Source organism: Peromyscus maniculatus, chromosome 23 (assembly GCF_049852395.1).
Source record: "Peromyscus maniculatus bairdii isolate BWxNUB_F1_BW_parent chromosome 23, HU_Pman_BW_mat_3.1, whole genome shotgun sequence".
In the NCBI taxonomy this organism is placed as follows: domain Eukaryota; kingdom Metazoa; phylum Chordata; class Mammalia; order Rodentia; family Cricetidae; genus Peromyscus; species Peromyscus maniculatus.
The window spans coordinates 29,278,253-29,298,306 of NC_134874.1; the positions used below are offsets into that span (position 1 = coordinate 29,278,253).

The following is a 20,054-nucleotide window of genomic DNA, read 5'->3' on the forward strand; positions in this document are numbered from 1 at the left end:
CACGCCTACATCCATGCTACACCGGGGCACGAAATTCTTAGGTTTCAGTGGGGTCAGGACCCTGGAAGTTACAAGACCTGAGGACTCCGCTGATGAGCGGGGTTGTCAGGCTGAAAAGGACATGCGAGGGCGGGGCTCTGGGAGGGGCGTGTTCTAGTGGGCGTGGCCTAACTCAGGCTTCGGGTCTCCCCGGGAGCGTGGTCAAAGAAATCCAGGGACCTGTTGCTAAAGCGAGATTGGCTGCTGTGTCTTCCCCCTCGGCTTTTGACAAGCACGAGGCCGGGGCTGGGGTACTGGTGAGCCCCTACCTCTCAGATCTCTCTGGACCTGGCTAGGACCTGCAGTTTCCCAGGGGAGACCCGGATCGGGAGTGAGGGTGAGGTGGACCCTGACCTTTCCCATTCAGAGCTGCGGGTCCTGGCTGTCTTGGATTTGAAACTGGAGGGTAAACCGCGGTTGTGGCCATTCATCAAATTCTTAGAGAGCCCTAGACCCCCAAAGAGAAACATCTAATTAAGTCCCTTGGTGACCCAAGAGGAGCTGGTGCTGGGGAGGACGACATTATGGTGAAGTCCCAGAGCTTCCAGACCCCGGGACCCACTCATCGGTTCCTTTTGACCTCTTCACCTCATTTATAGCCCTCCCTCCCCAGCACAGACAGACAACTTTGTGGTCAGATTAAAATAACCGAGTCACCCCCCACTAGGCTGCCGCCAGTTTGGGATCTAGCTGAGCAGAGGTCGGGGCAGGAAGATCAGCTAACAGGTCATTTGGAGCGCTGTATATTGGGAACCTAAAAACCCCACAAGGGGTGGAGGGGGACAGGAATTTTCATGATGAAGCTTCCAAGGGAGCTGGGTATTTTCCCCAAGGACACTGAGAGAGGGTGGGATCAGGAAAAAAGGAGGGATCTGGCCATATCTCCCCTTCCCCCTCACTTCCAGCTCCCCCTCCCCCCACCTGTGACGGGAGCTAAGGTGGTCAAAGTCTGCCCTGAGGTTTAAAAAAAAAAATGGATTGTTTTCCAGTCGTCCAGCAGCAGTGGGGTCTGTGGAAGGACTGGCAGGAGAAGGCACAGCCCCTGGTCATCTAGCGTGAGCTGGGGCGGGGTACGGGGCGGGGGAGGAATGTCTGGAAGGCTGGACCGAGGCCAGACTGAGCTCCCACCCTTTGGGGGAGTGAGGAACGGCCTAGGCTCAGGCTGCCTGCCGGGGCTGATAAGGGGCCCTCTGGGGCTCCCACAAACGGTTTATCATTGGGGGGGGGGACTATTTGCAGGGATCAGGAGGGGGCACAAGCATGGACCAACTTTGGGGTCTACTGCAGAGAGCGGTAAGACCACGCGGGTGGGAGGGTTACACACATTAGGTCTTCCTTCATGGTCCTCAGGCCCCTCCCTAATGCATAAGGTTGGCCCCACCTCATCCCCCATTGGGCCCCTCCTCTCCAGCCTCCCCCCCCCCCAGAGCTCCCTCCCTGCCCAAGCCGGGGACGCTGTTCTTGCCTAACCTTCCCCAACTCCTAGGCCCCTTCCCCTAATCTCATGCCTACCTGCCCGCTCCACACAGCAACAGTGGTCCCCAGGACCCTCTCAGACCATCTATAAACGTGTGGAAGGCCCTGATCTGGGGCACCGGGAGGAGGAAGAGGAAGACAGGGAGGAAGAGGCCGAGCTGCCTATCCAGTTCTGCCCCATGGAACTCAAGGGCCCTGAGCCCTTGAGGTCAGCTCCCATCCCCTGGGCGGCAGCAGGTCGAAAGGCTGCCCCCTATCTGATCCTAATCACGCTGTTGATCTTCACCGGGGGTGAGTCTTCCCTTCCTCTTCCTCAGCGAAAGGCCTGGGCTGGGGGCACTCCTGGGGTCCAGTAGCAGAGGGGTATAAGAGAACCCACATCTTACCACCTGCCAGCCTTCCTCCTGGGCTATGTGACCTTTCGAGGGTCCTGCCAGGCATGCGGGGACTCCGTGTTGATGGTCAGCGAGGATGTCAACTCTGAGCTTGGCCTCAGCTCCGGCCAGGGCACGTTGTACTGGAGTGACCTCCAGGCCATGTTTCTTCGGTTCCTTGGGGAGGGGCACCTGGAGGACACCATCAGGTAAGAGTAGCCTGGCTTCCTTCCTGGCCCAGTGGCCGGTCCAATCCAAACTGGAGGCCCTGTCAGTTCTCATGTTACTTAAGTCCCCTCTTGGGTCTTTCCACCCTCCCTCCCGGCTTCCATGTTCAGTGGCCCCTGGAAGGATGGCAGATACCAGGAGCTGAGTACCCAAGGACCTGAGACATTGAGGATGGTTTATTTAGGAGACAAGTGTTGAGCAAAAGAAAACAGAGGGACCAGGGCCTGGTGGCCTACGCCTGTAGTCCCAGCACTCAAGAAGTAGATGCAGGAGGATTAGGAGTTCACGGACATCCTTGGCTACATAGTAAATTGGAGGCTAGCCTGGGACACATGAGACCCATCCCAAAAAAACAAATAATTTGTAAAGGTAAATGACATTTTAATTTTATTTTATGTAATGGTCAGGTAATGAAGAATAGGTTTGATTATTTTTTAAGTGTTTTTTTAGCGTGTACTAAGACAACCACATGATTTTTTTTCCTCTTTGGGTTTCTTTCTTTTTTAAATATGTATTCATTTATTTATTTTATGCGCATTGATGTTTTACCCCCATGTGTGTCTGTGTGAGGATGCCAGATCCCCTGCAACTGGAGTTCCAGACAGCTGTGAGCTGCCCAATGGGTGCTGAGAATTGAACCCGGGTCCTCTGGAAGAGCAGTCAGTTCTCTTAACTGCTGAGCCATCTCTCCAGATCCTCTTTCTTTCTTCTTTTTAAGCAGTTATTTATCAGGGTATGGTGCTTGGATGCTGCTGTGCATGTGTGGAGGTCAGAGAACAGCTTGCAGAAGTCAGTTCTCTCCTACTACCATGTAGAACCCAGGGACTGAACCCAGGTCCTCAGGCTTGACCACAAGTGCCGTTTACCTTCTGGGCCATCTCACTGGGCTTCTTCAAATTTTTTTGTTTACAGTTCTGGGGGTTGAACCTCGGACCTTGCATGCTCGTAGACAAGTACTCTGCCGCTGAGCTTCGTCTGTACCCTTTTTATATTTTGTTTGATTTAATTTGTTTTGGTTTTAGCTTTTTTTTTTTTTTTCAGACAAGGTCTTGTGATGTAGCCCAGGCTGGTCTACTCGAGATCCTCTCCCTTTACCCCCCCCCCAACAAGTGCTAGGATTATAGATGTGTACCTACGTTTTCCTCCTCCTCCTCTGCACTGAGGATCAAAGCTAAGCTACTGCTGTCTCTAATGTTGATGTAGCCATTTGGATACACGTGTTTCCTTGCCAAGCCTGATCATGGTGTAGCTTTTGATACACAGCAGGGCACTTGATCAAAACAGATGGCTCTATCACGTTGAAGGACCGCCAATCCGAGGCTCTGGCTATAGCTCCGGTGACCTAGCATGATCCTCTAAATGGCGTGAACTAAGTGTGGTGGTTCACACTGTGATCCCAGGACCTGGGAGGTGGGAGCAGGAGGGTCAGGAGTTCAAAGCTGTCCTTGGCCACATAGTGACTTCCAGGCCAAATGAGATCTTGTCCTCCACCCTCCACCCCCCCCCAAAAAAAAATAAATCTTATGAAAGCCAGGAAATGGGTAGAGCTAAAAACCTGCCAAGTTTTCCTAAATCCATACCCTCTGCAACAGGGTAAGGAATGGAAAAGGCTCTGGAAATGTGAGCCAACATAAATGTCTCCTCCCCAGACAGGCAGGCAGGCAGGCAGGCAGGCAAATACAATGAGGATGAAGGGGGTGTGTGTGTGTGCAAAACCTGAACCTCAAAAGGTGTAGTCAAAAAGGGAGGCTCAGAGCTGGCGAGATGGCTCATTGGTAAAGGTGATTGCTGCCAAGTCCAATAACCCGAGTTCAATCCCCGGGATCCCAGGGATGGGAGGAGAGAGGCAGGCTCTAACTTATCCTAAAGCTAAAACAGAGAAGTTCTGGGTCTACCTGGGTTTCGAGGGAGTCTGTGGCCAGCCTTGCCAATTCAGCATAGCCTTGTCTAAAAATAGAACAGAAAAAAAAAATGTAAAGGTGGTTTGGGGTAACGGCTGTAGCCCAGTGATAGAGTGATTTCCTAGAATCCCCTACAAGGAAGGGTAAGAGAGAGGGAGCGGGTTTAGAGAGCCAGGAGCACCTCCATCCCAAGACTAGAAAACCAAGAGGTCGGGGAACCCAAGAGTCCCGTGGGAGATGTGTCCACTCTGGGGATGGCCAGGTCTCTGCCAAGGCCACAGGTCTGTGATAAATGGGAGGGTCGTTTCTCTTGCAAAGGTTTCAGATAGACCTTGGTCACAAACCATGAGAGGGCAGCACATGCTCCAGGCGGGAAGAGCTTAGGTGACAATTTCTTGCTGGGTGATGATAATGGAAGAAGACAGGGTGAGGTCCTGTCCTGAAGCCCCATCCTCCTGCCTCCACCTCCCAAGTGCTTTCTACCTGAGTTCGAGGCTAGCCTGGGATCCATTAGATGGCATTCCAGGCCTGCGTTTTCCCCACTCTTGCGGGGGGGGGGGGGGAGTCCCTTTTCTGCACAACCCCTCCCCAGTGTGATCCCTCTCTGCTCAGGGTGACCACCCTCCGGGAACGCGTGGCCGGCTCCACCATGATGGCCACTCTGGTCAAAGACATCCTCGATATGTTCTCAAGCCAGAAGCTGGACCACGTGTGGACCGACACTCACTATGTGGGGCTTCAGTTCCCGGACCTGTGAGTCTGGGGACGCGACAAGGGGACACGCCGTGGGGTTGCACAGCCAGGGGCGCTCACCCTCCCCGTCCTCAGGGCTCACCCTAACACCTTGCACTGGGTGGATGCAGCCGGGAGCGCCCAGGAGCAGCTGCCGCTGGAGGATCCGGAAGTCTACTGTCCCTACAGCGCCACTGGCAACGCCACGGTGAGCGAGCCTATCAGGTCGCCCTCGGTGGGTAGCTGAGTCGGGATGCCCGCACCGCACCGCGCCTCAAAGATGCCTCGGTCCCCAGGGCAAGCTGGTGTACGCCCACTATGGGCGGCGCGAGGATCTGCAGGAGCTGAGAGCCAAGGGCGTGGAGCCGGCCGGCAGCCTCCTGCTAGTGCGCGCGGGGATTACCAGCTTCGCCCAGAAGGTGAGGGTCCCACGTGGGGCAGCGTGTGAAGTGAGGCTGTCTTCGTCGAGGATCTAGGAGGCTGTCACCGGGAGAAAAGAAAAATCGGGCACATTGTAAGAACATGTTGGCAGAAGACAGGCATGTAACCTGTAACCCCAGCTGCGTAAGGAAGCTGAGGCAGGAAGATTGTAAATTCAACACCTGCCTGGGCTACACAGCGAGACCCGATCTCTCTCTCTCTCTCTCTCTCTCTCTCTCTCTCTCTCTCTCTCTCTCTCTCTCTCTCTCTCTCTCTCTCTCTCTCTCTCTCTCTCTCTCTCTCTCTCAAAACAGAGTTTCTCTGTGTAGCCTTGGCTGTCCTGGAACTCACTCTGTAGCCAGGCTATCTTGAAATTCAGAGATCTGCCTGCCTCTGTCTCCCGAATGCTGGGATTAAATATGCGCTCCAATACCTCCTAGCATGTCTCCTTTTTTAAATTAAATAATGAAAATACAGCTGACGGCCAGATGTGGGGGCACAGATCTGTCATCTCAGTGCTTGCAGGGGCTGGTGGAGGAGGAGGATTAAGGTTCAAAGTCATTTTCAGCCACATAAAGAATTTGAAGCCAGCCTGGAATATATAAGATTCCGTCTGAAAAGCCAAACCAGAGGGATAAGGGAAATAGCTCAGTGGGAAAGGACACGCACTACCAAGTCTGAATCCAACCTCTGGGACCAGAGGCGAGAGAGGAGAACCTGTTCTCTGAAGTTGTCCCTGACACACAGATAAATAAATACACGTAATTCTCTTTTCAAACAAAATAGCACATGGACTTGTGACGTGGTGCAGTTGGTAGAGTGCTTGCCTAGCACACCCAAAGCCCCGAGTTTGAGTCCCCAGCACGGTGTATACCAAGCATGGTAGCACACACCTGCAATCCCAGCCCCCTGGGGATGAGGAAGCAGGAGGATTAGGAAGTCAAGATCATCCCTGGCTACACAGAGAGTTCAAGACCTGCTTGGGCTCGAGACTATTTCAAAACGAAATAAAAGAAAAGAAAAACAAGGCTGGGAGACGGTGAGAGGTCTCCGCAGGTAAAGGTGCTTGCTGTCTTGCCTGATGACCCAAGTTACACTCCCAGAACACACTTGGTGGAAAGAGAGCACATGTAACATGTGCCAGGCCCTCGGCTAAATCTCAGGAGTGAAAGACAGACGTTAGCAGTGAACAAAAGCAGGAGGTGTGGCTAAATCAGCCAGGGAAGAGAAAGAGAGGCAGTGTGGTGCACAGGTTTTGCTTGTTTGGTTGGTTGTTTTGTTTGTTTGAGACAAGGTTTTTCTGTGTAACGGCCCTAGGTGTCCTAGAACTCACTTTGTAGCCCAGGCTGGCCTTGAACTCTCAGAGATCCACCTGCCTCTGCCTCCCGACTGCTAGAATTAAAGGCATTCGCAGCTTGGACAGAGATTTTTAATTTTATTATGTATATTGGTGTCTTTTGCCTACTGCATGCAGTCTGTGCACCGCATACATGCCTGGTGCTTGTGGAGGCCAGATGAGATGTCAGATCCGCTGGAACTGGAGTTATGGACAGTTGTGAACTGCCATTTAGGTGCTGGGAACCGAACCCAGGACCTCTGCAAGAGCAGCCAGCACTCTTAACCACGGAGCCCTCTCTCCAGCCCTGGGCACACAGATTTTAAATGCTACAGAGGCACTGAGGGAGGGCTGCAATGTGAGTGCCAAGTGACAGCTACACACGGTCCCTTCAGGATGGCAGCTGCAGATGAAGGAGCCATTTTACCTTTCCTGGCTTTTCTGTGCTCCCTCAGGTAGCCGTTGCCCAGGACTTTGGGGTCCAAGGAGTACTGATATACCCCGACCCAGCAGACTTCTCCCAGGACCCTCACAAGCCAGGCCTGCCCAGCTACCGGGCTGTGTATGGACACGTGAGTCTTGGGGCCCAGGGAGGCACAAATGGGGCTTGTTCGGGCCACAGTTTGAGAGCGGGGACCCCTTCCTCTTTAGGTGCACCTCGGAACTGGAGACCCTTACACGCCTGGCTTCCCTTCCTTCAATCAAACCCAGTTCCCGCCCATAGAGTCATCAGGCCTGCCCAGCATCCCTGCCCAGCCCATCAGCGCCAACGTCGCTGTCCGCTTGCTCAGGTAAGAGATGGAAAGTGTGTGGGGACGGGCTGGGGGTGCCGAGGGGCTCCTTGGGTGAATAAGAAGGTGACTCTGGAACTGGGGAGATAGGTTCTGCCAGTAAAGGGCTTGCTGCTCAAATATGAGGACCCCTTTTACACCCCCAGAACCCGGGTTAAAAACAAAGCCGCAGGGTGGTTGTGGCGCACGCCTTTAGTCCCAGCACTCAGGAGGCAGAGGCAGGCGGATCTCTGTGAGTTCGAGGCCAGCCTGGCCTACAGAGCGAGATCCAGAGAGGCACCGAAACTACAGGGAGAAACCCTATTTCGAAAAACAAAACAACAAAACCCCCCAAATAAAAAATAAACAAAACCTAAGTGTGTGTATGCAGTCCTCCACTGGAGAGGCAGAGCCAGGTGGATCCCTGGAGCTCATTGGCATCTAGCTTAGGGTAATTAGTGAGCAGATCCTGTCCAAAACAGTAAACCAAGAAGTCCTATTCAGATGCCTCAGTGGGTAAAGGCACTTACTTGCCAGGAAGCCTGAAGACCGTCTCCAACTATCACATACTCAGAGACTGACATCCATCGGCGAGTTGTCCTCCGACCTCCACACGTACACTGCCCCGACACACACACTGCACACTCATACCCAAACAAGAAAATATGTTATAAACTTACCAACAAAAAGTGGCTAGCACTTGAGGGCCAGATGTGAGGTTGGCCTCCCCCACACCTGCACACACCCTTCCACACACACGTGCATGCGCACACACACAAAAGAAAGAGGTGACCCTCTAGGTGGGCACCCCTTTTGCCAGGCCCCACCATCTGGTACACCCACAAGTGCTGCGGACCCTTGCCCAGGACGCAGCCTACACCACTGTCCGTGGGCACGAGAGAGGATGGGATGGGGCTCCAGGCTCTTCTGGGGCCTAGGCCACACTACCACTTCAAGACGTCTCTGCTCCGTCTTTTTCCAGGAAACTCAAGGGCCCAGTGGCCCCCCAGGAGTGGAAGGGACACCTGTCAGGCTCTCCCTATCGGCTGGGACCGGGCCCAGCCCTGCGCCTTGTGGTCAACAACCACAGAGCCTCTACTCCCATCAGTAACATCTTCGCCTGCATTGAAGGCTTCGCAGAACCAGGTGGGCTTGTCTGCCCGGTATCTCCCACAACTTAGGCTCTGCTCCGAAACCCAACCAAGGACTGGTGCAGGAGGCCCTCGAGAAGGGCCAGGAGTGATGCCCAGGGAATGGAGGCTGATGAGAGGTGGCAGTGAGGAGCCTTCCAAATGGGTGGTATTGTTCAGTAGTGAGCTCCCCAGACATTGGGGGTAAGCAAGCGTATGTTGGATGATGTTATACTGGATCTCCAAGCAACAAACAAGGACCAGATTGGACAAACGGCTCTGGTAGTAGGGAATCCAGGGTGGCTGAGCAGACTTGTCAGGGTGGGGCTGACCTGGGAAGCCCAGGTGTTGAGGCAGAAGCAGAGACCTGGCGTGACACTCGGATGAGGATGTTGGAGGTCGGAGTAGGGGTACAGAAGAGCTGGGGTGAGGGCAGCAGGCTGGGGAAGGTGCAGACCTGCCTGACCAGGGAGAGAATGGAGTCCAGAAAGTTCTTAGGGTTTGGTCAGGCGTGGTACCTCACATCTGTCATCCCACACTCCAAAGGCTGAGGCAGGAGGTTGATGAGTTCAAGGCCAGCCTAGGCTACATAGCCTAGGCCTCAAGAGCCTGTATTAAGCAGAGGAAGGAGCCAGGAGTGGTGGCACACACCTAGAGCCAGGAAATCAGAAGTTCAAGGCCAGTGTGGAATACAAAGAAAAACAAAAACTCCAGCAAAACAGAATATCCCCCTCTATCAGCAGCAGCTCAGCCATAGAGAGGTTGCCTGGCATGGGAGAAACTCAGGGTTTGATACAACCTGACATGGTGGTACGTGCCTGTAATCCTGGCACTTGGGAAGAAGAAGTGGAAGCAGAAATGTCAGGAGTTTGAGACCAGCCTCGGTTATGTGAGACCCTGTTTTCAGAAACAAAGGTGGGGGGGGGGGGCGGGTTCTGTGTGTTTGAATCATCTCCAAATGCCTATTGATGGGTCAGCCCATCTGGGCGGGGCCAAGAGAGATGGGCGTGGTCTTCTGACCTAGCAGGGATTAGAGCGCTACGCTTGTGGAAATGGGAGGGTCTATAGTGTGGAAATGGGAGGGTCTTTAGCGCGGAAATGGGAGGGTCTATAGCGTGGAAATGGGAGGGTCTATAGCGTGGAAATGGGAGGGTCTTTAGCGCGGAAATGGGAGGGTCTATAGCGTGGAAATGGGAGGGTCTATAGCGTGGAAATGGGAGGGTCTTTAGCGCGGAAATGGGAGGGTCTATAGCGTGGAAATGGGAGGGTCTATAGCGTGGAAATGGGAGGGTCTATAGCGCGGAAATGGGAGGGTCTATAGCGTGGAAATGGGAGGGTCTATAGCGTGGAAATGGGAGGGTCTATAGCGTGGAAATGGGAGGGTCTATAGCGTGGAAATGGGAGGGTCTATAGCGTGGAAATGGGAGGGTCTATAGCGTGGAAGCTGTTGGGGGTCGGGGGTGGGGAGTGGAGAGGAAAGGGTGAGGCTCTGGGAGCACCCACCCTCCAGAGCCACACGGGGAGACCTTGTCAGTTTAAGATGTGGGCTCTACACACACCTTCCCCAGATCACTACGTTGTTATCGGGGCCCAGAGGGATGCGTGGGGCCCAGGAGCAGCCAAATCTGCGGTGGGGACTGCCATCCTGCTGGAACTGGTTCAGACCTTTTCCTCCATGGTCAGCAAAGGTAAGGTCAGAGCCAGCCTGGGTGAGTTGGGCCTGTGTCCCGAGCTAGGCCTAGGTCAAAGGCATGTACTGGAAAGAGGTCACTTGGGTCAGAGTCCCATGACTGGAATATCCAGTGTGTGGTTCTGGGCAAGCAACTTCACCAAACTACTATTTCATCAGTGTGTTAGCCTAGGATACCGAGTCCAATAACCTGAGTTGGATTCCCAGAAACCACATGGTAAAAGGAGAAATCCAGCTCCCCCAAATGGTCCCCTGATCGCCACCACATGCCACCACATGCATGCACACACACATACACACACAAATATTTTTAATTTTTTTCCTTTTATTTTATTTTACAATACCATTCAGTTCTACATATCGGCCACGGGTTCCCCTGTTCTCCTCCCTCCCACCCCCTCCCCTTCCCCCCAGCCCGTCCCCCATTCCCACCTCCTCCAGGGCAAAGCCTCCCCTGAGGACTGCGATCAACCTGGTAGACTCAGTCCAGGCAGGTCCAATCCCCTCCTCCCAGACTGAGCCAAGCGACCCTGCATAAACTCCAGGTTTCAAACAGCCAACTCATGCAATGAGCACAGGACCTGGTACCACTGCCTAGATGCCTCCCAAACAGATCAAGCCAGTCAACTCTCACCCGTTCAGAGGGCCTGATCCAGCTGGGGGTTAATTTTTTAAATGAGTTGGCTAGACATACCTATAACTCTGGCCCTCGGGAGACTGAGGCAGGAAGATCAAGATTTCAAGGTCATTCTCAACTACATAAGGAGTTCTAGGCCAGCCTGGGCTACTTGAGTCTATGTCTCATAAAACAAAAACAAACAAAGCCAGGCATGGTGGCACACGCCTTCAATCTCAGTACCTCCCACAGGAAGATCACTGTGAGTTTGAGGCCAGCCTGGTCTACATAATGAGACCCTGTTACAAACAGAAAGAAAAAAAAAAAAAATTGAGCATGATGGTGCGCTTACGTAATCTTAGCATTCCAGAAAGTGAGAGCAGGGTGATCAGGAGTTCAAGGTAATCCCTGACTACACAGGGAGGTAACCAAAACCAACCAACCAAAAAAACTGGTCAGGCATGGTGGCACGCATCTGTAATCCCAGCACTCAGGAGGTAGAGGCAGAGGGATTGCTGTAACTTCAAGGGCCAGCCTGGTTTCCATAGCAACTATCTAGCCAGTCAGGTCTACATAGCAAGACCCTGTTCCAAAACAGAACCATTAGAAAAAAAAAAAAGAACAAAAGTTAAAAAAAAAAAAAAAAGAGGTGGGGATGTAGCTTAGTGGGAGACAACTTGCTAGAGGCCCTTGTTTAATGCAGAGAGAGAGAGAAATGCCATAGTAAAATCCCTTTGCATGTTGAGACCTCAGACGTTAACTAGGCCAGACATGGGGCCCACACCTATTATTCCAGCACTTGGAGTTGGAAACAAGTCATCTTTTACCGCATAGGGAGTTTCTGGCCAGCCTGGGCTACCTGTGACCCTGTCTTAAGACATCAAATAAGGGCAGGCAGATGGTAGCAGCAGGCGCTTGTTGGCAAGCCGGAGAACCTGAGCTGGAGTTCCCAGAACCCACACGGTGGGAGCAGAGAACAGGCTCCTGCTAGCTGCCCTCTGACCTCCACTTCCCCCACTGAAGTGGGTGTGTGCACACACACACACACACACACACACACAAAAATAAATTATTTTTAAAAATTAAAAACTAAGCTGGGCGGTGGTGGTGCACACCTTTGATCCCAGCACTCGGGAGGCAGAGGCAGGCGGATCTCTGTGAGATCGAGGCCAGCCTGGTCTACAAAGCAAGTTCCGGGACAGCTAGGACTGTTGCACAGAGAAACATTGTCTCAAAAACAACAACAACAGCAAAAAATTAAAAACTAAATAAAGACTAGAATGTGGTGTCAATGGCCGGAGTGACAATTAAGCAAGAAATGGCATCTTTAGAAGCCACCCCCAGGTAGATCAGGAGAGATGGGTGAGAATGCTGGGTGAGTGAGAGGGAGTGGAGACCCTCTGGTGTTGACCCCTATGTCATCCCTCTTCATGCAGGGTTCAGACCCCGAAGAAGCCTCTTGTTCATCAGCTGGGACGGAGGTGACTTTGGCAACGTGGGATCCATGGAGTGGTTGGAGGTGATTTGGGGTTCCGCACAAGTAACGAGGTAATGGGGAGGGGTGGGGGGAGGGGAACCTTCCTTCTTCACACTCTTCCCCGACCCACAGGGCTACCTCAGCGTGCTACACCTCAAAGCCGTAACATATGTGAGCCTGGACAATTCAGTGTTGGGTGAGCTGGGCAATGCTACCTGGCCCTCTCTCTCAGGTCCATCTGTGCCATGGACTCTGTCCCTGAGACTGCCATCTCTCCCCTCCCTTCTTTCTCTTCAGGAGATGGCAAATTTCACGCCAAGACCAGCCCCCTTCTGATCAACCTCATTGAGAATATCCTGAAGCAGGCAAGACAGGCTCCGGACTGGGGGTGATAGATACGCTTGTGAGACTCTAGCCCAAAGGGGGCACAGCCTGACTTGTGCCCCTCGTCCTGCCGCAGGTGGATTCCCCTAACCACAGCGGACAGACGCTCTATGAACAAGTGGTGTTGACCAATCCCAGCTGGGATGCCGAAGTGTAAGTTGAAACGAAGACTAGGGGTGGAAACCTAGGGGAAACTGAGTCCTCAGAGGCCTCCCATCTGCCTGCCCCCAGGATTCGGCCCCTGCCCACGGACAGCAGTGCATATTCCTTCACGGCTTTTGCGGGGGTCCCAGCTGTGGAGTTCTCCTTCACGGAGGTGAGATTCCCCAGCCCTTGCCCCAGGACACCAGGCCCTCAGCCTGTCAGCACCACGTTCCTGCGCCCAGCCCTTCCATGTCCCGGCAGGATGATCGGGTGTACCCATTCCTGCACACGAAGGAGGACACGTATGAGAATCTGCACAAGATGCTGCGAGGTCGCCTGCCCGCCGTGGCCCAGGCAGTGGCTCAGCTGGCAGGCCTGCTCCTCATCCGACTAAGCCACGATCATCTGCTGCCGCTCGACTTTGGCCGCTATGGGGATGTGGTCCTCAGGCACATCAGCAACCTCAACGAGTTCTCTGGGGACCTCAAGGTCCAAGATGCCAATCCCGCTCCCAGCCTCCAGGGCGCTTCATCACTAGGGGATCACTAGGACCCCGAGATCTAGGTCCCATCCTGCAGTCCGGCCCTTTTTATTTCTACCTCCAGTCACCTAATCCCCGAGGACACAACCAGTATGACCCAAGTGCCTGGGATCTGCCCTCCCTGACCTCAAAGGCTTGGTCGCCCCCCCCCCCACCCCCGCATCCCTTCCCTCTCCCTGCCAGCGCTCTGATCCCACCCTAGGCATCGGTGCTGGGACCAATCTGTCAATCTCAGACTGTGCCTCACCCACAGGCCCGCGGACTGACTCTGCAGTGGGTGTACTCCGCGAGGGGGGACTACATCCGGGCGGCGGAGAAGCTGCGGAAGGAAATTTACAGCTCCGAGCAGAGCGACGAGCGTCTGATGCGCATGTACAACGTGCGCATCATGAGGGTGAGGCCCCCGCTCCCGCCCGCCCCCTTCTGGCCCCGGGTCCCTTATCCCAGGACCTGACACTCTAAAGCACTGCGCCCCCTGTGATTTCCCTGTCTATACCGGACACACAGGGTTCATAAAGCAGCCTGGCTAGAAGACCCGACCGTCACTTGCGTCACTTGCGCAGGCTCTGGCAGGTGATGAAATGGTTAGGAAAGGCCTGCCTCCTCGTTGTCTACTGTTTAACCTGCAAAGCCTGAAGTATTTACTCCATGGCTTTCCGCAGAAACAAAGTTTGCTTTAGACTGTGTGGCTTGAGTGTTGAAGAACAGGCAAACGTGGGTGTATGCAAAGAAAAAAGGACATTTCAGGGTGGAGGGTAAGGCAGGGGAATGAACCCGGCCTTTCTTGGGAGCTGTGCACGGGTCATCAGAGCCAGAACAGAGACCCTGTGGAGGGTGAACAGGGACCAATTGTGGGCAGCCTTTGCACAGCTGAAGAAATTTGGGTTTTTGTGTGGTGGGGATCAAAGCAGGGTATCGTGCATGTTAAACAAATGCCTTACCACTGAGCCACACCCCAGCCCCTCACTGGGGGATTCTAGGCAGGAGCTCTACCACTGAGCCACACCCTAGCCCCTCACTGGGGGATTCTAGGCAGGGGCTCTACCACTGAGCCACACACCAGCCCCTCACTGGGGATTCTAGGCAGGAGCTCTACCACTGAGCCACACCCCAGCCCCTCACTGGGGGATTCTAGGCAGGTGTTCTATCACTGAGCGTGCCTCCAACCCACTTTTTGCTTTACATTTTGAAAGTCTTCCTAGGTTGCCCAGAATAATCTTGAACTCGCTTTGTAGCCCGGGTAGACCTCCATCTGCCTCATTCCTCCAAGTAACCGGGATTATGGGCGTGTGCCTCCAAGGCAAGGCTCAGGATTTTGAATTTTGAGTGTCTAGGCATCATGAAAATTTCTTACAAGGAGGTGAGGTGGCAAAACAGAGCTTGTAGAAAGGATTCTGGCAGGAGTGCCAATGGTCCGAGGAGGAAATGGACTTCATGAAGGTTGAGTTCGGGATACCAGTGTCATTTAGCAGGAAAAAAAATGCACACCCGAGGTGTTGAAAACAGAGTTGGATAATGATAGCAGCAGCTGGCATTTGTAGCGAGCTCCCAGAGGCTAATGATGTTACTTCATTTTGTTCAATAGCAGGACTTCCTGCCATGCTGTGAGGTTGGCAGTAGTGTAGGCTCAGAGAAGCTAAGTAACTTACCCAAGATCACACAGGAAGTGATGGAGCCAAAGCTAGAGATGAGGAACTCTGACCCCATAGCCTGTGCTCAATGCCATGAAAGAGGAAGGGAAAAGGAGGGAGGGAAAGGAAGGAGGGAAGAAAAAAGAAAGAAAAGAGAAAGAGAAAAAATAAAACGGGCCAGGGCTGTAGCCCAGTTGGTAGAGTACTTTCTGGTATGCATGAAATCCTGGGCTCTGTCCCCAGTACCAAGAGCTATGTGTGAAGGTGCTGTACTCCTGTCTCTTAGAAAGTTGAGACAACTAGCCTGGGCTACATGATGAGACGCTGCCTCCCCCCACCCTACCCCCAGAGAGAGAGAGAGAGAGAGAAGGAAGGAGATAGATAGATAGATAAATGTGGGTACCAGGGATGGAGCTAAATGATCATGCTGTACCACTAAGCCACACCCCTGGCCTCATGTTTAAGAAGCTGATGCTGGCACTCGTGTGAGGCTATGTCCAGATATCCCCTAATCCTGTACAGCAGGATCCTATGAGTGATTTGGCAAAGTGACTTGGAAGCTGAGATTCTGGTCAAAGCCATGGGTACACACGGACTCTTGAACAGATGTATTAAAAAGTACAAGTGTTGCTCGTGTGGAGGTGAACACTATAAATCCACAATCTCAGGTCTCCTGGGGCTGAGTCAAGAGAACGGTGAACTTGAGGCCAGCCTGGGCTACACAGTGAATTACAGGTCAGCCTGGGCTACAAGGGAATTACAGGTCAGCCTGGGCTACACAGTGAATTACAGGTCAGCCTGGTCTACACGGTGAATTACAGGCCAGCCTGGGCTACACAGTGAGTCTCTGTTTCAAAGGAAAGCAAACAGGGCGAGGGTGAGGGCTGGACTGGTGGAGTGTTTGCCATACACACACCAGGCCTTGAATCTCCAGTACACACGTAAAAAGTCAGGCTTCATGGTGTATGCCTGGACCTCGGACTAGGGAGGCCGAGGAGAAGCCCGGGGCTCACCCGCCAGCTGGTCCAGCCAGAGCACCAAGTTCCAGGTTCAGTGAGAGACCCTGCCTCAAAAAAATACCGTGGAGCATGACTGAGGAAGACTCACTAGTGTTGACCTTGGCCTCCACACACACATGCATGCACACACACAAGAGGTGCTGAGTGTGCAAGCAAGGTACCTCCTCTGTGAAGCAGGTACTAGGGGGCCTCAGGGTGGGTTAGGGCTGGGGGAGGGAGGAGTGGCTGAAGCCTTCGCAGAGGACGCCCTGGCTTCTAGACCCTGCTCGCACTTCTTCCTGCAGGTGGAATTCTACCTCCTGTCCCAGTACGTGTCGCCGGCTGACTCCCCTTTCCGCCACATCTTCCTGGGCCAAGGCGACCACACTTTGGGTGCTCTGCTAGACCACCTGCGGATGCTGCGCTCCAATGCCTCCAAGGCCGTCTCTCCGGGGTCGGCATCGGGTCTGGCCTTCCAGGAGAGCCGCTTCCGGCGCCAGCTGGCGCTGCTCACCTGGACCCTGCAGGGGGCAGCCAACGCGCTCAGCGGCGACGTGTGGAACATCGACAATAACTTTTGAGGCGCCGAGCCCTACCTGAGCCCCACGGCATTCTCCCGTCCCCCTGTTGGAGTGGGGCAGGCGAAAGGAGGTGTCCCACGCACCTCTCATTGCGACCTATTCTCATGAACACCCCGGGTCCTGCAATGTAGGTGAGCCTTATTTTCTCCGTGTGCCATCCATACTTATCCGGAAAGCGGCTTTCTTCCCATTACTGGTTCTTCCACCTTCAGGAGCAAAGTCTTCCATATCTAGAGACTACGTAGGCGCCGGGATCCGGCCAGCTCCTTTAGTGGGTGGTCTGTGGTGGGAGGCCCAAGGGGATTAGTTGTCAATAAACCACCTGGTAACATCTGTAAGCAGTTTCGCTTCCTTTTCCTGCCATCCCCACCCCTCACACCCGCCTTGAGACCTAGGGAAGGATGGACAGAAGGGACCTGACAGCAAGACCATGCCTGCAAGATGCTGGCTCCATGGGGGAAGTAACTGTTCTGTTTCCTAAGGAAACGGCCTAAAGAAAGAGAGACGGAGGGATAATTCGTCAGGAACCGTGCTTGTTGCCAAGCCTGATGACCTGAGTTCAATCCCCAGGACCCACATGGTGAAAGTTTGTGGTTAAAAGCACCCGATGCTCTTCCAGGGGACACTAGTTTTATTTCCAGCACTTCCGGGGGCGGCTTACAACTGCCTGTCACTCCAGTTCCAGGGGATCTGACACCCTCTTCTGGCCTCCATGGGCATTCACGCGTGGTGCGCAGACATACACGCGGGCAGAACACCCATACACATAAAGTAAAAACAAATGAAATTGAATTAAGCCGGGCGGTGGTGGCGCACGCCTTTAATCCCAGCACTCGGGAGGCAGAGCCAGGTGGATCTCTGTGAGTTCGAGGCCAGCCTGGTCTACAGAGCGAGATCCAGGACAGCCAGGACTACACAGAGAAACCCTGCCTCAAAACATAAAAGATAAAAGTAGGACCAGAGTCAGGTGTGGCAGCTCACACTTGTAATCCCAGCACTTGGGAGACTGAGGCAGGAGGATTGAAAGTTCAAGGTCAGGAGGTGGAAATATATCTCAGTTGGTAAAGGGCCTGCCATGAGGCCCTGGGTTCAATCCTAGGAGTGTGGTGGCACAAACTGGCAGTCCCGGTGCTGGGGAGGTCCATTTGAGGACTCCCTGGACAACTAGCCTTGCTTAATCCGTGAGCCTCAGGTCCCAGTGAAAGACCCTGTCTTTATTTAAAAAAAAAAAAAAATTGTGGTGCACTCCTTTAGTCCCAGCACTCAGGAGGCAGAGGCAGGTGGATCTCTGTGAGTTTGAGGCCAACCTGGTCTACAGAGTGAGATCCAGGACAGGCACCAAAACCACACAGAGAAACCCTGTCTCAAAAAATAAAATAAAATAAATTACGCCTATGTATGTGTGGGTATTTGCACATGTGAGTGCAGTGCCTTTGGGGTCCCTAAGAGGGTGACAGGTCCTCTGGAGCTAACGTTACAGGTGGTTGTGGACCACCTGATTGTGTGTGCTGGGTCCCTGAAAAAACTACAGATGTTGTTAAACCACTGAGCCGTCTCTCCAGCCCTCAGTCTTTAAAAAAAAAAAAAAAAAAAAAAAAAAAAAAAGAGGAAGACAGGGTGGAGGCCAGTGAGACGATGATGTCTCGGCTTGGCTTGTGGGAGCACTGTCACCAAGCCTGATGATCCGGTTACCTGGTGGGAGGAGCTAACTCTGAAGGTTGGCCTCTGACCACCTCCATGCGCATGCTCATGGGTAATGAAGTGTATATACACAGCAAATCAATGTAAAAAAAGATTAATGCAAAGTAAAGTGGACAGCTGCTGAGGAACAATACCCAAGGTTGACCTCTGGCCCCCACATGCATGTGCACACACATGCACTCACACACACATGAACATGCCCCCACACACAGCGTGGGCCCCTATAAGACGGTGCTGGTCACATACCTCTTAGGCTGATCCTGTCTAGGACATTTCCTCTGGGATCCTCTATGGCCGATTTTTGTCCAGTGAGGATGGAGACCTTAAATGTGAGCTATAGGTTAGGAGATGTTAAATGATGGTAGTTCTATCTCTTTGCATTAAAATTCTTATTGTATTTTTATTTATTTCACTTATGCACGTATATGCCACAGCCCATGTGTGGAGGTCAGAGGATAACTTGGAGGAGGCAGTTCTCTCTTACGTCCTGTGGGGCTCTGGGATGGGGGTCAGGCCCCCAGGCTGGGTGCCAGGTGTCTTGACCCACTGGACCATCTCCCTGGCCCAGTTCTTTCTTTCTCTCTTTCTTTCTCTCTCTCTCTCTTTCTTTCTTTCTTTCTTTCTTTCTTTCTTTCTTTCTTTCTTTCTTTCTTTCTTCCTTCCTTCCTTCCTTCCTTCCTTCCTTCCTTCCTTCCTTCCTTCCTTAAGATTTATTTATTTATAATGTATACAGTGAGTGTTCGGCCTGCTTGCCAGAAGAAGGCACCAGATCTCATTACAGATGGCTGTGAGCCACCATGTGGTTGCTGGGAATTGAACTCAGTACCTCTGGAAGAGCAGCCAGTGCTCTTCACCCCTGAGCCATCTCTCCAGCCCTCCCAGTTCTTTCTTTTTAAGCATGGCTTCGGAGCTGCAGCCTGGCTTTTACTTGCTGGGCAGTGGGTTAAACACAACTGGCATCTCCTTATTCTTTTCTTGCCCCCAGCATAGTTCGGGAGGTCTCACCCAGCTCCTCTGGCACTGCGGAGCAGAGATCTCTTCATTTATAGCTTGGGATGTCCCAGGTTTTGAATTTCAGGATGAAACTACCTTCTCTCTGCCTTTCCCCTCTCCCACCGAGACTGACTTGCTAGGTTCTCAGGACTTTGGGCCTGAACTGGGGTCAGAAACCTCAGCTGTTATCTTCCTCGACAGCGCATTTTCCCATGGGGTTTCCCAGCCCTCCTCCCCTTTGCCCAGCGGCTTGTATAGACAGAAAGTGGTATTCACAAAGATGTCCACATTGTAACCCCCCAAACATGTCAATAATGTCATCAACAGGCAGAATGGACTTTGCAGTTGTGACTCGAGATCTCTTCCCCCTCCTCTTCCTCCCCTTCCTTCCACTTCATCCTCTTCTTTGTTTCTGAGGCCGAGTCTCATGTAGTTCAGGCTGCATGGGACTCTCCAAGGAGTTACCCTGAACTTTAGAGTCTCCTGCCTCTGTGCAAATCCTGGCATTAAGAGCATGCCCTGCAGTGCCTGGCAGAGACTAAAGATCTGAACCGTGTCCTCCCATTCCCAAGGCCATGTGTTGAAGCTTCGCCTCCCGGCACTGCAGAATGTGACTGTATGGATATAGGGCTTTGTTGTTGTTAGGGATTTTTTTTTAAGGACTTAATGTTTTTTTTTATTTATTTTTATTTTATGTGTATCTGTGTTTGCCTGCATATTTGTGTGAGGGTGTCAGATCTTGGAGTTACAGACAGTTGTTAGCTGCCATGTGCTGAGAATTGAACCTGGGTCCTTTGGAAGAGCAGTCAGTGCTCTTAGTCACTGAGCCATCTCTCCAGCCCCTGTTTTTGTTTGGTTTGGTTTGGTTTGGTTTTGGGTTTTTGTTTTTGTT

The 20,054-nt window shown here is 52.9% G+C and overlaps 1 protein-coding gene across 8 annotated transcripts; it reads left to right on the forward strand.

Annotated features, from left to right (window-relative positions):
- Positions 1-158: 158 nt before the first annotated feature.
- On the forward strand, positions 159-16,806 carry Tfr2 (transferrin receptor 2). Of its 8 annotated transcripts, none has more exons than XM_042267962.2 (21): positions 214-376; positions 707-765; positions 1,029-1,094; positions 1,279-1,332; positions 1,569-1,806; positions 1,912-2,098; positions 4,631-4,771; positions 4,847-4,958; positions 5,047-5,169; positions 6,962-7,078; positions 7,158-7,297; positions 8,259-8,422; positions 9,975-10,094; positions 12,149-12,231; positions 12,322-12,385; positions 12,487-12,554; positions 12,650-12,726; positions 12,805-12,889; positions 12,979-13,206; positions 13,512-13,652; positions 16,193-16,806. In XM_042267962.2, the coding sequence occupies exons 4-21, from the start codon at positions 1,300-1,302 to the stop codon at positions 16,466-16,468; spliced, it is 2,397 nt and encodes a 798-aa protein (XP_042123896.1). In that variant the 5' UTR covers positions 214-376; positions 707-765; positions 1,029-1,094; positions 1,279-1,299; the 3' UTR covers positions 16,469-16,806. The 8 variants fall into 8 exon arrangements, with proteins under 8 accessions (XP_006971295.1, XP_076416307.1, XP_076416305.1 ...); XM_076560188.1 differs by having other exon boundaries at positions 249-376; positions 707-780; XM_076560192.1 differs by lacking the exon at positions 707-765 and having other exon boundaries at positions 187-296.
- Positions 16,807-20,054: the final 3,248 nt, after the last annotated feature.